Source organism: Cydia strobilella, chromosome 3 (genome assembly GCF_947568885.1).
Source record: "Cydia strobilella chromosome 3, ilCydStro3.1, whole genome shotgun sequence".
Lineage (NCBI taxonomy): Eukaryota > Metazoa > Arthropoda > Insecta > Lepidoptera > Tortricidae > Cydia > Cydia strobilella.
In genome coordinates, this window is record NC_086043.1 from 3,512,751 (window position 1) to 3,530,565 (window position 17,815).

Genomic DNA, 17,815 nt, shown 5'->3' on the forward strand with positions numbered 1-17,815 from the left:
ATTGCAACCTTTTTAAACTCATGTCACTTTTGACACACAGCTGATTCAATTTGTGTTTATTTTGGGCTCTTTTGCAAAATAATGGCAAAGGCTTTGCAAAAGGAAAGAGATAATCGGTCGGCGGAGAAGAAAGACCTAACTTTCCATGCGTATACGATAACACCGGAGAGTGCACACACTTCGATACTGCTTTTGGAGTCTACTGAACCAGAGATAATATGTCAGGTAACTTATTATTACCTACCTACCTGTATCTCTATTTAGTGTTTACTATTCCTGCTTATTTTGACCAGGGCTCGGAACCGAAGCCGCAACTAGTTTTTTCACAGTATATACTGGATTAACGACCGACACTTACCTAATAAAAATGGAGCCACTGGATAAAAAATGTGCAGGTTGTGGAAGTATAATAGCTGAAGGTGATAGATGCTATTTACAATGTTGGAAATGTAAAGAGGCTTCATGTCTACAGTGTGCTAATGCAGAAAAGAGGTTCTTTAGCACAATGAGCCCAAATCGCAAAGCAACATGGATGTGCGTAAGTTGTAAAAGTAAGCTCCCGAAAGGCGACAATATTAACATACCGGTGAGGCCGACGCGTTTGCAAGCTCTCAAAACACCTCCTTCGAGTACAAGAAATAAGACTTACAAAACTATGAATTTAAGACCAAAGCCACCAGCTACAGTTAAAGCAATGTATAACTCCCAGTCGAGAAATAGCGAGTCTACTGATACTAGCATGCTAGGTGACACTTTAAACAGCTTGAACGTATCGCAATCTTCGGAATTGGACACGGCTGATGGTAGTACTCTTACTATGGACGCTCTCAGCAAATTATTAGAGCAGAAACTGACATCACATCATCAGACTACTATTTCAGAATTGAAATCAATTATTCAAACAGAAGTATGTGCAGCAATAACATCATTTAAATTAGAAATAACCCAAAAAACTAATGAGCTATCTAAAGAGCAAAAACAGATAAACGAAAACATAAGTAACTTAAGCCAAAAAATTTACTTACTAGAAAATGATAATCTGAAGTTACAGTCCGAAATACGTGATTTACAAAATAAGACACATCACAACCTGAACGCTGACCCAAACACCCAACTGCAACACCTTGAAACCGAGCTATCCTCATTGAAAAAGCAAACTGATTTATTAGAAGAACATCTGAAACACCCCAAGTCATACGCTGATGCTACTAAAGAATATTTGAACTATACAAACTCAACCACTTATATACAATCTGAAGGAATTAGTAAGATAAACCCGAAAAATACCTCAGACAACTCTAAGAAAATAGTACTCTACGGCCTGGGAGAAATTTGGAGCGAAACAGAGCCAGAGCTTCTCAACAGAGTACTACATCTATTTTACGACTTTTACGGCATGGATCTCACGGGATATATAGATGACTTATATAGAATAGGACGAGCAACATCGAAAAGACCATTAGTGATCGAATTACTTAGCAAAAGGACAAAGAAGCAAATCTTAGATAATGTAGGATACTTACAGCGTACAGGACTGCATATATCAGAGTTCCTAGATACCGAAAGCTTGCACTTAAGACAAACATTAAGGCTAAGGCTACAAGAAGCAAGGCAAAACGGAAAGAAAGCAGTGATACGGAACAATAGACTTATTATTAATGGTCGAGACGTTACGGAGCAGACAACTAGGCATCTATCAACGCAACAAAACGAACCGAAACCCGTACTTGCGCATGCAGCACCGTTATCGCAAGCCGTACAGAGAGGTGCCCAAAACCTGAGCGTGCAGCCTCCGGACTGTAGATCTTCAACCCCAATTGCATCGAGTTCAAATAATTTTCGTCCCTAAACCAAGTCAATTAGAAGTACTTTTCCAGAATATGTGTAGCATTAGTAATAAGTTACATTTAGTAGAGGCTGTGATAGATGATAAACCTAATTTACATGTATTATGTATATCCGAGACATGGATAACTACGTCTAAGATTAGTTTATTGCATATTGAAGGCTATAATTTATCTAGTTACTTCTGTAGAACAAATTACGAAGCTGGAGGTGTATGTATCCTTGTTCGGGAAGATATAGAATATATAAAATTAGCAGATGTTAACAAATTATCAATTGAATATATATTTGAAACTTGTGCCATAGAAATACCAAAATCTAATATGATAATAATTGTTATTTACTGGCCAAATAGTGTGAGAAGTCCTGACATATTTTTTGAAAAATTAGAGCAACTTTTACATTTAATAGAGACAAAACATAAAAATAAAAACGTCATTATAGGCGGAGATCTAAACATAGACGTTCTCAGTAAGTCGAATTTATCTAAAAACCTTATAAACCTTATGTTAACCTTTAACTACAAACAACACGTAAATGAACCAACTCGAGTCTCGAAAAACACAGCCAAATGCTTGGATATTGTATTTACTAATTTTGATGCCGATAGCTTTAAAGTAAATGTTGATGAACTTGGTCTCTCAGACCACAAAAGTGTGTCTATAATAGTGCCCAATGCAATACAAAAGATTGGACATAACCCTAATGAATATAGGCAATTTAAGCGTTTGTTTACAGAGAAAAACACTCAGTCATTAAAAACAGAATTACAGAAGGTTAATTGGTGCTCTATCCTCTCACCACAGTTTACAGTTGATGAAAATTATAATAAATTCAATAATAAATTAACTATGTTACTAAACAAATGTATCCCAAAAAAGGTAATTAAATTTAAAGTTAACTCTAAAAGACAATGGCTAACACAAGGAATTAAGAAATCTTGCCTACATAAAAGATTATTAAAGAACATTATCGTCCAAACAAATGACCCGATATTAATTAAATTCTCTGAAACGTATGCAAAAACATTAAAGCAAAGTGTCATGATAGCTAAAAAAATTTATAATCAGAAGAGAATAAATATGTCAAATAATAAAATCAGAACTGTGTGGAAAATCATAAAAGAACAGGCAAAAAAACCCCAACTACAATCAAAATGTAAAAAAAATGTTTCGATTAAAATAGACGGCAAACAAATAGACGCACCACTAACCGTAGCAAACACTTTTAATGATTATTTTACTTCTATAGGGCTTAATATGAACAATAACCAACCTTGTGGTCGCCCGGTACTTAATCCCACTTGCAACACCCTTTTTCTATCACCTGTGACTCACATAGAAGTTGAAAAAAGCATTAAAAAAATAAAAAATAAGTACAGCTTTGGTATAGACGAAATTTCACCATCGCTAGTTAAAAAATGTGCCAACGAACTTATCCTACCCCTGACATTTTTAATCAATCAATCCTTCTCAACAGGAAAATTCCCCGACGCCTTGAAAATAGCGATTGTTAAACCAGTTCCAAAATCGGGAGACTTGACTGACCCTGGCCAATACCGGCCCATCGCTCTGTTGCCGACGATTTCAAAAATCTTTGAAATGGTAATGGCTAAACGCCTGTCAGCTTTCTGTGATAAATACGAGATATTCGACGATAGTCAATTTGGTTTCAGGAAGAAAAGGTGTACAATATTAACTATTAATAAAGTTATGCATGAAATTATTGGCGTTATTGACAGTAATAGATATGCATTTGGGCTTTTACTTGATATGAGCAAAGCCTATGACCGAGTACAACATAATATTCTCCTAAATAAATTGTATGGCATAGGAATCCGTGGAACAACTCATGACTGGTTCAAATCATACTTGACAAACAGAATACAGTATGTAGAAATAGAATATTTTAACAAAACAACTAACTCTCTTTTAAAAACATTTTCACAAAAAAGACAAATCACAGGTTCTATTCCTCAGGGCAGTGTTTTAGGCTGCATCCTATTCTTAATCTACATTAACGATCTGGCAAAAATAATAAATACCGAATATACAAAATGTTTCCTATATGCCGATGATATATCTATAGTATTCTCTTGTTCAAACAGTAACAATCTAACTCATAAGTTAAATAATATTTTTGATACCGTAATTCAATGGCTCAGCGATCATAATCTACAACTAAACCTAAAAAAGACAAATTTAATTCAATTTCGACCCCATCAACGAACCCCATTAAATTTTGATTTCACTTACCTAGATACCCAAATTCAACCAATAAAGCACTGCAATCTCCTCGGCATAGTCATTGACGAGAATATCAATTGGAAAATGCATATAGATAAAATTAGCTTGAAAATATCATGCTTTGCTTATGCCCTCAGAAATATTAAAAAAACCACAGGGTTAAAAACGGCTCTTAGTGCTTATCATGCATTTACCCAGACATGGCTCCAATACGGGATCAATTTGTGGGGTAATAGCACAAATAGTGCAGATTTATTCATATTACAAAAAAGGTGTATTAGAATATTAAGTAATATAAAAAACCAAGAAAGCTGCCGACCGTACTTTAAAAAATTTAATATTTTAACTCTACCATCCCTCTATATATTAGAAACATGTAAATTTGTAAGAAAACATCCTGACCTATATTTAAAAGCTAAAGATCGTCATAATACTTGTACCTTAAATTTAAGACACCAAAACAAAATAGCCCTTCCCGCCAGTAACTTACAAATAAGTAATAAGAGCCCCTATAATATGTCAATAAGAATTTTCAATAGTCTCCCAAAGGAAATAGCGGGAGAGCAAAAATATGATAAATTTGTTAACTGCTTGAAAAATTATTTAACGAGTAATTGTTTTTATTCTATACAAGAATATTTTGATTGTAATAAATACCATAAATAGACATATAAGTAATACATAGCTTAGATAGGTATAACTTTTGTGTAATGTTATCTCTGTGTTTAATTTACATATGTATTAGTTTAGAGTAGATAGATAAAATTGCAATACCCTTACAGGGTGTCATGTTGTGATACATTATCGATTAAGAACATCTGTAATTTTACCAATGTGAAAGCAATAAACATATTATTATTACATATTATCTTCACATGCAGTTTGGTGATTGAAATTCGTTTTCACATCACCAATTCCAAAAAGGGGTTTTTCTTCCCTGCTAGGAGGGATCAAAGTGGCACTTTTCTTCCCTGCTAGGAGAGATCAAAGTAACACTTTTCTGTTCTAGGACACTATAAAAAAAAATTGCACATTTTTTTAGCTTAAATAATATTTTTAAACATCATAATTACCTCATAGGTGATGTGAAAAGCAGTACCTATGTGTCACATGATAGCAAAAATATTTCCATCTTGGGCGTAACACACTTGAATCCCTCATTACGCTAAGGATCCTCGCCTCGCCTCGTTACTCTCGGGATTCTCTTCTAGAATCCTTCGCTTGGTTTAGGATTTAATGTACGCCCTCGCTGTAAATATGTCATTTTGCTCCCTTGTAACACAATCTACTATTTTCCACTCTGACCAAAACCCACCTACAAACCGTATTGCTACCTATACCTACAGATGATACAGTACCTATAGATAATAGACACCACAATCTTGGCAACCGATCAGGGTTATTTTATTAAACACCAACCAAGCTGTTGCAGGTCGCGGAATGTTTTAAAAAGTTGAAAATATTCTCAGAAAATCGAAAATCTTACTATAAATTATATAAGACGTTCCCATTTTGAAAACAGGAATAAGGTCTACATCTCAATTGTTCAAAATGGGAACAAATACCGCAAATACCTACCAACACATAATTGTACATTATCTAATTTAAAATTGCCTAGAACTGCAATTTCTTTCTTGCAGACACTTCGAGCGATTACAAAGTTCTCCGCTCAAGATACTCAGAACCGCTACGTGCTGTTCAATCTGAACGCGATCCACTACATCTTACCACACATAGAACACCGTGAGCTAAACATTCGCAGGTTTGTCTTCTTCGTAGTCCACCCTTCCACCAATCACGAAATTCTGGTTTTAATAAAGGATTACCTTTCTCCTATGTCCTATGTGATGTTGAACTTTTTCTTACCTCTTGCCTTATCTCGAATAGATATTTTCTTTAGTATTAAGTGCCGTGGCCGCCATCGTGTGTATTATACACCGTAGATCCACGTAAGATACCCTTAAGGTCACCACACACATGGAAAAAAAGTAGTAATGCAGGTTCGAAAAGTTAGAAAATGTGAGTCATTTGATTATTCAAGTAAATTGAGCTACTTTTATACCTTGTACTATTGTTATGCTTGTGTATATAATTTCTTATTATTAAGTACTTACATATTAGAAATTGGAAGAATAAAAATTACTTAAGTTCTGAATCTGTTTGCCCCAGGTTCGCGCTAAAAGCTCTAGCGCAGCTCTGCCAACTGCCGCGCGGCCCGGAGCAAGTGCTGGTAGACCCGCAGAACTTGAGAAAGATCACGTATATGTTGGTGAAGGTAACTTAATAAGCCAGATTCTCAGCATAATCCACAAAGTATTTACACTCGCGACGATGCTTGTTTGTTGCGCAGACGCGACCGCCTTTTCCAACGAAGAAGAAATACATCTCGTCATTTATAACGTCATATCTACATTTATTCAAAAGGCGCTAAAGCTTTTTGGGGTCATTCTCTGGGAATATGTCTGCGGTTGCGTCTAATTGCCACGACTATTTTTATACATTATGTGTGAAAATATATGTGTCGCGGCAATTAGACCGCATACATATTTTTTGAGAATGATGAATGGATGGACAGTGATTCTCGCTCTGGGTTTTGACTGGACCATCAAGTTTCCATTAAGTATTATTCAGCTTGGCAATGCTGCCCGTTTATACGGATACCTATAGGAACTTTGAATCGGGTGTGGGGTAGAGTAAAAATTAGTTTAAAGGTAAATTGGTCAAAGGTTGTTGCTGTGTTTTTTTTGTTAAAACGGATTTTGAGTCCGTTTCTTTTTAATAAATTCCAGATTGAAGATGTATTCGTCCTAGAATTTGCATCACTAGTTCTATCAGAGCTGACAAAAGAACCGCTCGGTTGCGAGCAACTGGTGTCTGCCAATATCCTGAGCAGCCTTTTCTCGAGGATGAAGAACAGTCTTGATCCTGATGTGCAGAAGAATTGCCTTCAGGTACATATACTTATAGGTATATATACCTATATATATACTTATATAGATGCACGTGTCCTTTCTGACTGACTCATCAACGTAGAGCCAAAACTACAAAAGGTAGAATCGAAATTTGCACACCAGGATACATTTAAAGCGTGTACAAGAAATAAGAAGCGATTTTGAGAAATTCAGCATCTAAGGGAGTTAACATGGGTTGAAAGTTTGTATTAATCCCCTAATAAGTTGCTGAAAAAAGGGTTGAAAGTTTGCATTGTGAGCGAACTTTTTTTTTTAATAGTGGACTTGAAAATTTTGTAAGGGGGTTGAGAGGGATTATATCGAGAGCTTGATTAACTGTGATGGCGTCTCCCTCAGGGTACTCAAATTCAATCGTTATGATAAAGTAGTTTTGTTGATTAATTATTTAATTACTTTATCGTAGACCCTCAGCAACCTACTAGACGACCCGGTCTGTGCTTCAGAAGTAACCAAGAACCAGCAATTCAGTTGGCCCTCACTCCTAGCACTGATGCAAAGCAAATTCCTGGCCATACAACATGCAGCACTCAGGACGGTGGACCAGCTGATATGTCGGTACAAAGACGAAGTGGTGCAGAAGACTTTTAGATCTTCCACGGGTGTGTTGGATCTTTGTGACATTTTAGAGGTCAGTAAACCAAAAGTAAATTTAATTTTTCTGTACTAATCTTATTAATAGTTTGTTTGAACTGTTGTTGTTTGAATTTACGCCTATATCTACTTACAGATTGTTGCAAATGTCCTAAAAGTTGAAAATTTTCTCAGAATTGTTTGTAAAATTTTATAGAAAATTTGGAAACGGAAAGTTTCAATCTCCACAGAATTTCGCAACCTTAGAAACTTTTCAGCAGCGCATCAGTAACCCCAACTAACCTTAAAAATTATATTTTGAATAGTCGTACGAGTTCCGTGACGTTCACGCGGTGGTGCTAAACGTTCTCAAAAACTACGTCGAAACGGAAGAGAACGCGTCTCATGTATACCAGTCCGGATGTATTGTGCGGCTGCTGGCATACTTGGAGATGGCGCTGCCGGCGATGAAGCCCCACTGCTTGGCTGTGCTCACCAAGATATCCTTCTCTTCTAACGGCAGAGAAGTATGTACGCATTACAATATACGCGTACCTTTCTAACCAGTGGCGTAGCTAGGGGGGGCTGGGGGGGGGGGGTCAAGTGCCCCGGGCGTCATCCAAGAGGGGGCGCTAAAATGGGAAAAAGGCAGCACAGCAGGGAAACTTTTGTCAGTCGTCACGGGGCGCAAATTTGGTGACTGCCCCGGGCGCCATATCCTCTAGCTACGCCCCTGTTTCTAACACAGCGTACTATACGTAGGCGAACAATACGCGAACGCGAAGCGAATAAGCGATGCGGCGCGGGGTGAATCAATCGATAGACAATCTATCTGCCTCGGAAGCGTTTTTTATTTTTTCGATATCGGCTTTTGTTTTCAGAATAATCTACTTTCCGTCCGAAATAACAGGAAATTTTGTCGTTTTTTTCCACCATTTTCAATTTTCCAAAAAAGTTTTATACTAACTGATTTTCGAAAATGTAGTACCCTACGATGCTCGGCAAGCTCCTGCATCTTTTAATAGTGCTGCCTTTAGTATATCTTTGTAACTTTTGACAATATAGCCGAATTACACTCCCCCACGAAACCGATTTGATAAACATTTTCAATGTTAAAAAGTGTGCGTAAATCGTAGTGTGCCTAGTAGCTTGTCAACTTAATTGAGTGCTACTGGTATATCTTCAGGCTCTATACGAGACGGGAACAGACCTGGTCTTCTGCCATCAACTCTTGGGATCGAACGTGGGTCTGCTTGCCGACGCGGCGATGGGCGTCGCCAACATGACCAAGCTGTTGCCTTCTGCAGTGCGCATGTCCGACACCAACATTATCGAGGCCTTTTGTGGTAAAACATGAATTTCCTAATATTCGAGTAACGTCGTTGTTTGCCTTGTCTGTCCGTCCGCCTATCCCTATGTATGCTTAGATCTTTAAAACCACGCAATGGGTTTTGATGCGGGATATGTAAATAATTTGTAAAGGTTTTGTGTAAATTAGACTACCCGTGCGAAGCCGGAAGGGTCGCTAGTTACTTATAAAAAGTAGCTGGTCTTTTGCGTAGCCATAGTACTATTAGTTATTCTGTGGCGTAGCTTACAGATAGAAAAAAGTTTCCAATGATATGATATTATATGATTTATTTATATTAATTGCACTTAAAATTACACATGGTAAATTTTTATGAATTTATATTGTGATTGTCAGTTTTTTACATTATGAATAATTGAATATGAATATGTCCATGTTGACGTTTGTCCTCAACAGCGATACTAAGCGACGACGCAGCGGTGTGGTTCTACATCAGGATGAACGCGCTGCGGGCTCTGGCCGCCCTCTGTCTGAAGATACCGAAGGCGGCATACAGTCTCGTGGAGCCGAAGACGTTTGCGGCTCTGAGGAATATTAACAAAAAGTGTAAGTTCAAAGATTAGCCCAAACCCAAATGCAAAGACAATTGCAAGCGAGTGACGTGAATTTTTGCTTTATTCCTTCTGGCAAATGTTAAACGATGGCGTCGGTTTTGGATAGACATATATACCTACTTGTGATACCTACATCGGATGAGAAAGGAAGGATAAATGTTTAATGTAACTATAGGTGCTCATGTTCTGGTATTTCAGTTAAAGACAACCCAATCGAAGCACAGCGTTTAGCCGTGCAGTGCTACATTAATCTCCAGACTTATCACGTGAGCATGAAGGCCATGCTCAATGTCGACTTCGTTCAAGAGTTGCTCAACATCTTGCAGGTACACGTCCTCCAACTCTGAATCAACACGGAAAAAAATTTTTTTTTACAATACTACCAGAATGTATAGTAAATGGGAATTTGTTCTTGTAACAAATTTTGCGTTCTCCTAACATTTTTTTTCTGTTTAGCCAATTACTTGATTTGAAGCGATTACATTTCGTTTGTAACGGGCAATAGTATATAGTGTGTAGTAGTAGTGTATAGTTGAGTTTACTATCTGTAGAGTTGTCACATATACTACGATAAAAATTGTAGGGTCTACCGAATTCTCGTTACAACAACCAGATTTTTTTTTTCGGTGAACAACTAAACAACAATAACAATCAAATACCTCATTTTACTCATTTCTGTTGCCGTGACCACCATAAATCGTACTAACGAAGCGTTGTGCCCTACTTAGCCAGATTTGGGCATTATAATAATGACTAAATCTCATTAGGTTGTTCGATGCCGCCATAAATGTAAAGTTAACCAGAACAAAGATAGATATAACTCCGTAATAAATGGATACAGTCTAAGGAAAAAATGTGCCTCGAAAATCAAGAAAATTTGTTTCTCGTTCAGAGGGCGCTACTAGCTTTGGCCGACTGTTGTATAGATGGCGTTGACGGTTTCGTTTGTTATTTAACAATTTTAACGCATATCAGAACATGGGTCAAAATCATGAAAATAATTAATGCAAATAAAAAAAATCATTTATCCGTATTTTATCGTATTTTTATAAATGTATTTTTAGTTTTAAAGTGTGTCGACAGATGGCAGTGAATTTACTGGGGTTACAAAATTTACTAGTACCGCTCTAGTATAAGTTACTCTATGACTAGAATAAGAACCCTTGGTATGATTTATACGACCCATTTATTTCAGCGCATTGACATCAGTTTGAAGAAGATGGCTTGCAACGTGCTAACTGGTCTCATGGTCGAGCCAGTCGCAAAGGACTTGTTCACCCGCTGTAAGGGCGAAGAGGTACAGTGAAATACCGGACCATCTCCAGCTTTTCCTAAGGATGCATTGTTGAGAGGCAATACAATATGTCAAGTTTGTTGTACCTATTAATTTGCGTAACTTTTGGAGCATTGCAGGGGAAAATACGCACGTTTAACTTATCGATATTAACAAGGACTTTGTTTTTAGCAAATTTCCATATTGTGTACTCTTACATGTAGGTGGTGTCAACGAATCTGCACATCAAACACGTCGGGTTTAACACGGCGTTGTGCACTCTCATCACGGCCAGCGTGACGGATGAAGGAGCGGATGTGTATCTACACCTCGGCACTGTGCATTTGTAAGTTGCCCTATAAACCTTTGTAATACAATTTAGTCGATTTATATGAAACGGTTCTTTTTTGGTGACTTCGGGATTGGTTCCTATAACTAAAAGTTTGTCTGGCAAAATTTTCTTGAAGGTATATAGCAAATCTGTACTAATCGATTTGTAGTTAGAATTATAAATGTGTCAGTTTTAGTATTAACCTTTATGAATTAGAGTTTTGAATGATTCACGGTTAGTTTCACTAGACTTATATTGACCGGGATATAGACCGTGATTACCTTTTGTATTATTTGTGAGCTCCCGATATAATAAAAAAGGTAATCACGGTCTATATCCCGGTCAATATAAGTCTAGTGAACCTTTATGAAATTCGATTTTACAAGACTGATCCTATAGAACAATTAAATAATGATTTCGTTTTTTCTTTTACCTATACATGGAAAATACTTCGAATATGGCATAGTTAACCAGTGAAACGGACCAAGCGACGTAATAGCTCATATATTTATGCAAGTTTGAACCTAATAATGATACATTTATAGTTACTCATTAGGTACGCACTTCCTAAGTAGGTATCAGGGGCGTTCCAGGATTACATGGAAAAGCATTTCCATTTACTTTACAGTATGGTTGAAAACCGTTTAGCAAGATACTTGGTGAGCGCCTGGGAGCCGGCCCTGGAGGCGATCTTCCGGCATCATCCGTCAGCTAAGCTGGCCTATACAGGACGGCTGGATATAAACGATTTTACTCAGGTCTGTATATCATCATCTGGTACTTCTATAGTACAATACAACTTCCTTTTTGCTTTGTTTGTAAGTACGGGTTCGTTTATTTGTACCTTTTTGGTACGGAACCCTAAAAACTGGAGTTTCTTCGATGAATTTCTCTGTTTCTGGAAAGCGGTAAAATATGTTATCATTCATTAAAATCGGCTGACTAGTTTTGACAATACGATTGAACATACGTCATCGGCAAGATGTTCAAAATTACGTAAAGACGAGAAGAGCGTATAATAAGTAGGTACTAGTGTTTTGAACCTAAACCCCTAAGCTATTTCTATTACTGCTGTACGTACAAAGACTAGAGATAACGAGGATCACAAACTAATTACCGACCATATAATATATAATAATTGCAGGAAGGCTTCTACGTCCAAAAGCGGCTATCCACTCCTTTCCCCACCATTCAGCAGTTGATAGACAAACCACCGCCCCACGAGAACGCCGTGTTCATATCCCTGTTCCAACCCCCAGTCTCAGAATCTGGGATCGCTTCTGGCATCGATATCGGACACCACCAGTGTAAGTGCAAACTGAGTGAAAGATAGGAAGAAAAACATTTATTTAAAAAGAACACATGCAGACCTAATGCCTTATAATAATTATAATATACCTAATAAATGTTTTTTTTTTGTTGATAAATCGTATACCCCTATTGTTTCAGTCCATGGTAAATCGTCGTCGATAATGACTTCCTCCTCAATGAGAATGCGGCCTCTGCTCCCCGATGATATCAACTTACGAGGATACGTGCTGCAGCAACGGCTCTGGTTTGGCGATCCGTGAGTCCTTAAATCGAAATTTTTGTCTCCGTCTTTGTTAATTCAATACAGTAAGATAGAGATAGACGATTGTCGATGATGACTTATGACGTATAACAAGTTTAAAATTAAACGAGAAACGGAAAAAATCATGACTTCTGGCGAGTAAGACATGTAAACAAACGGAAGGAATGAAAAAAAATCGCACGGAGCTCATCAGACGCCATATCGTCCCCAAATTGGTGAGTTACAGATCATCTGCCTCCGCGACTGGTCTGGGGTCTGGCCTACTGGGTAGTGACCCTGCCTGTGAAGCCGATGGTCCTAGTTTCGAATCCTGGTAAGGGCATTTATATTTGTATGATGAGCTCAGATATTTGATAACTGAGTCTTGGGTGATTTTTATGTATTTGTATATTATATATCGTTGTCTGAGTACCCGCAACACAAGCCTTCTTTAGCTTACAGTAGGATTTAGTCAGTCTGTGTAAGAATGTCCTATAATATTTATTATTATCCGCATCGGTGGGGTTACCGCGACTGCTTTTAAAGCCGAAAGACGTCCCTGTTCAGTACAAAATTTTGAAATTAGTGTTTCTGTCTCTGTTAGAACAATACAGTAAGATAGAGAATTAGAGATAGACGATCTTAGAACCTGGATTTTAGCTTCCCTCTTGTAGTCGAGTGTGCTCTACCTTCTATAGCAGTGGCTGAGATTCGGCGATCAAAAATCGAAAAAAGTACAATCCTTTATAATGCGCATATAATTTATTTTGATTCTATTTCATTTCAGAACAAAATCACTGCGATATATCGAGATTGAAGACGCACATTATGAAGTGAGGTATGAAGCTCATCTTTTTAAAAATCTGAAAAAACAAGTACCTAACTAATACCTAAATACTCGATATGTATACGAATAGGTATGAGTATATGGGTGAAAACCATGTGAAAACGAAACTGGCTGTCATCAACTCATCATATAAGGTGCATGCACTTCGAAAGCGGGATAATTTTATTAAATGGCAAAAGTCTATAAACCAGAGATACTTCATACGCAATGCTTATCAAGGCATCTTGCTTGAAGTGTCAAAACTGAAATTGAACTTTATGTACATGCACTGCACGAAGGTCTATGTTGTTCTGTGGTCTTTGGCCGATTAATCCGTCTTTTGCGTTGGACCTGCGGTGCCGATATATCCGTCATAGGCGTCCAAAAGGTTAAATGTAGCATTCACAGCAAATAAACGTTCTTGTTTAACACCCGACGCAAAAAGGGTGTTATAAGTTTGACCGCTAGATATGAGTGTCTGTGGCACCACCGTAGCTCTTAAGCGGGTGAACCGATTTGTATACGGTTCTTTCATTTGAAAGCAGAATCAGTGCATCTAACTTCTATTCTAACTTTTATCAAAATCGGTTTATCCGTTTAATTGCGTTGGGGGTTTAATTTTTAATTTAATCAGCTATATATAGATATCGAGACAAATGCGACGAAGTTTCCACGTCCCTAAAGGAAAGAGCGGAGCTGCTAGCCGAATTCGTGGTGGAGCAGATGTGTGGAACAAGCCAAGAGAAGGACTGTTCAATGCCAACTGTAGCCCTGCACCTATCTGACTTGATGGTAAGTATCTCAAAAACGTGATGCTAGGGCACAGCGAAATATCATCCCGCTTGAATCTGGAGCAGCCCGACTGGGGTAAGAACCACACACACACACCGCCACATACAGAAGACCACAGCTTCATTAACACTGCTACTTAGGTACTCTGGGATTTGAATATTATGACTAACAAAGTTTATCATCATCTTCCTCGCGCGTTGTGCCGGCATTTTGCCACGACTCATGGGAGCCTGGGGTCCGCTTGGCAACTAATCCCGGGAATTGAAATGGCGCTAGTTTTTACGAAAGCGACTGCCATCTGAACTTCCAACCCAGACGGGAAGGCCTTATTGGGATTAGTCCGGTTTCCTCACGATGTTTACCTTCACCGAAAAGCGACTGGTAAATATCAAATGATAACCCCATTCCAAGCACGAATTTGTCTTATACAACCACAGAATTTTTGATTCAATGAAATAAAATCCAATGAGCCTAGATGAGTGTTTGAATTAGTAAATCGGTCGCACGCCGTTTTGTGTTTCAGAATGACCTGGATTGTTGTGTGATAGGCCTGGGATGGGTCCGCTGCGGTGGCGCGTTGGAGAGAGCAGTTTTATACAAGGTGAGTAAAGGCGGCATAAAACCAGGATATACAGTGACCCACCAGGCAACCGTAACCATGACAGTGAATATAAAAAGTTGATTTACCCATGTACCTACTGATTTAGGTTTTGGCTGATCGCGTCGGGCTGCCGTGTGCGCTACACAGGCGAAGCAGCGCGCATGCGTGGTGCGAAGTCGCCGTTCCTGAGCTGGATCCGGTAATATGAACAGAAATTGAAATCGTTGTATTACTTTAAAAAAAAACACATGGCTTCGATGCCGGGTAACCGTTGACACCTTTCGGCCAAAAAAAACAACTCCTTAGCGAAGGTACTTAGACGTTCAGTCGGAACGCTCACCGCTCACCACAAATGGGTTAAAATACCACGAATCCAGATTTGACTTCGTACCGTTCACGGCGATAAATGATTTCCGATAAATAGTTAATTAATTGTCTTAATAACGCAAGGATAATTCATATAACAAACGAAGTTACAAACGAGTCTGCATGCACAAATTATACGGGAGTAACGCAAGGAGGTATATTAGGTCCTCTGCAATTCCTTCAATACATTAACTACTCTACCCGATGCTGCAAACTGCAACTACAGATAAATGTACAGTCAGCTGCAGAGATAACTGACCCACCCTGCATAAAAATTTGTTTGCAGGGTGGTCAACTGACTGTACATTTACCCAGAGCTAAGAACTAAATGTTTCAGGAAAGTGGGAGAAAGGAAAAGAACTACCCTGCAGGCTTACTCCGCGCTAACTACGTGGTGGATCTGATGGTGAATCCGGGGCGGCTACTGCCGCGAGGGGGGGAGGACGCGAGACGCGTGTGCGGGTGTGATCCCTCGCAGCCCAGCTATACGTCGCGCGCGCCTACGGGATGCTTCTGCCGGCCGGAGACACGCTAAATAATCTTCCAAATGAAAATGTTACCCAAAAATCATCTCTAAATATTGAGACCCTTCGCATCCCGGTTATAAAGCGCGCGCGGTAAGGGATGCCTCTGCCAGCCGGAGCCTCGCTAAATAATCTTCCAAATGAAAATGTTACCCAAAAATCATCTCGAAATATTGAGACCCTTCGCAACTCAGTTATAAAGCGCGAGCCATAACGGGATGCCTCTGCCAGCCGGAGATTCGCTAAATAATCTACCAAATGAAAATGTTACCCAAAAATCATCTCGAAATATTGAGACCCTTCGCAACTCGGTTATAAAGCGCGAGCCATAACGGGATGCCTCTGCCAGCCGGAGATTCGCTAAATAATCTACCAAATGAAAATGTTACCCAAAAATCATCTCTAAATATTGAGACCCTTCGCAACTCGGTTATAAAGCGCGAGCCATAACGGGATGCCTCTGCCAGCCGGAGATTCGCTAAATAATCTACCAAATGAAAATGTTACCCAAAAATCATCTCGAAATATTGAGACCCTTCGCAACTCGGTTATAAAGCGCGAGCCATAACGGGATGCCTCTGCCAGCCGGAGATTCGCTAAATAATCTACCAAATGAAAATGTTACCCAAAAATCATCTCTAAATATTGAGACCCTTCGCAACCCGGTTATAAAGCGCGCGCGGTAAGGGATGCCTCTGCCAGCCGGAGACTCGCTAGATAATCTTCGAAACGAAAATGTTAACGGAAAAAGACTGTCATTTTATTGTAAAAACGAAATAAGTGAATGTCTCAGGAGGACGAATCCCTACAGCCGAGAACATCCTTATACAGATTAATTAGGATGACACATGTTGAATATTATAACAAAATCTAGTTAGTCACAATAAATTGTGCACTAAAAATATACTTATGGAAACGATATTCTAAAAACAAATCAGATCGAATGATATCATTGATAAAAACTTCTCATCTAGCTCATTATTGCATGTTTCATTGTTGCTCGTTATCTAGAAGAAAAATGTGGTCAAATTAAAAAGTGGAAAGTATATTATTTGACAGTATAATAAAACAACAAATATCATCAATTTTGTTTAATTTCGTGTAAAATAACTATACAAGATAGATTGATAATAAATAACTAAATACCTTTTAAGGCACATTACAAATAACACACGATTGCACAAAATGGACGGACAGACGATCATTTAACCTTAATTATATTATAAAAAATGTCTTTTCATATCTAATAACACAGGAAAGGTCGCTAATACAAGGTTGTGATTTCATGGCAAGCCGATTTCGCACGCACACATACACTTTTTAGGCTTGAGTCATTCATTCTCGATTTACGAATGTGTGCGTGTCGTGCGTATAGTTGGAATTTTCCGAGGTGATTTTTAGGCTTAACCCCCTAATTTGTTGAACAAAAGGTATTATTTCTTTTATGCAGCGGCTACTGCTGTTACTGCTACTGACTCCGACATAATGTGGAAGACCAAGACCGATCGTTCTACATCACCCAAACGTGTTATCTCCGAATGAACTGTTACATAAACGTAAACCTTAACCCTTAAATGCATGATTTTTTGTATAACTTTTTAATAAATTGAAATAGATGTGTCATGCTGTATAAAAGTAATAAATGTGATTTTGGATAGCTGCATATTGAGCCACGGACCATCAAATATACGATGCATATATACATCATTATGCATTTAAGGGTTAATACTATCACGATACAGTTGGCTTTTAAACTACATTATGGCTTTCCGCACGTGCGAAAGACTGGAACTGACTTCTCTGCATAAAAGAAACAATAGTTATTTACGATACAAGCGCGGAAAAGGGGAAATTCGAAACGAGTGGCGATAAATTAAAACACGACCGCAGGGAGTGTTTTAAATCGACACGAGTTGCTAATTACCTATTCGCACGTGTATCGTACAACGTTTTACAGTACATATAGCCCTTTAACCTTCGACATATGTACGAAA

At 38.3% G+C, this 17,815-nt stretch overlaps 1 protein-coding gene across 1 annotated transcript; it reads left to right on the plus strand.

The window, feature by feature from the left end:
- Positions 1 to 15: 15 nt before the first annotated feature.
- Positions 16 to 16,065, plus strand: LOC134755640 (armadillo repeat-containing protein 3). Its single transcript, XM_063692158.1, has 19 exons — positions 16 to 225; positions 5,732 to 5,853; positions 6,261 to 6,366; positions 6,881 to 7,042; positions 7,467 to 7,691; positions 7,960 to 8,160; positions 8,820 to 8,979; positions 9,399 to 9,548; positions 9,755 to 9,882; positions 10,752 to 10,853; positions 11,054 to 11,175; positions 11,789 to 11,918; positions 12,305 to 12,467; positions 12,610 to 12,727; positions 13,500 to 13,550; positions 14,183 to 14,330; positions 14,854 to 14,931; positions 15,038 to 15,130; positions 15,635 to 16,065. The coding sequence occupies exons 1-19, from the start codon at positions 82 to 84 to the stop codon at positions 15,830 to 15,832; spliced, it is 2,601 nt and encodes an 866-aa protein (XP_063548228.1). The 5' UTR covers positions 16 to 81; the 3' UTR covers positions 15,833 to 16,065.
- Positions 16,066 to 17,815: the final 1,750 nt, after the last annotated feature.

What these genes read in the sequence shown, in the direction of transcription:
- LOC134755640 (XM_063692158.1), top strand. Translation starts at nt 82, where the DNA reads ATGGCAAAGGCTTTGCAAAAGGAAAGAGATAATCGGTCGGCGGAGAAG. An exon ending in TGCAGAAGAATTGCCTTCAG is followed by an intron (nt 7,043 to 7,466) that starts GTACATATACTT and finishes ACTTTATCGTAG; the next exon opens with ACCCTCAGCAACCTACTAGA. An exon ending in CACCTCGGCACTGTGCATTT is followed by an intron (nt 11,176 to 11,788) that starts GTAAGTTGCCCT and finishes TTTACTTTACAG; the next exon opens with TATGGTTGAAAACCGTTTAG.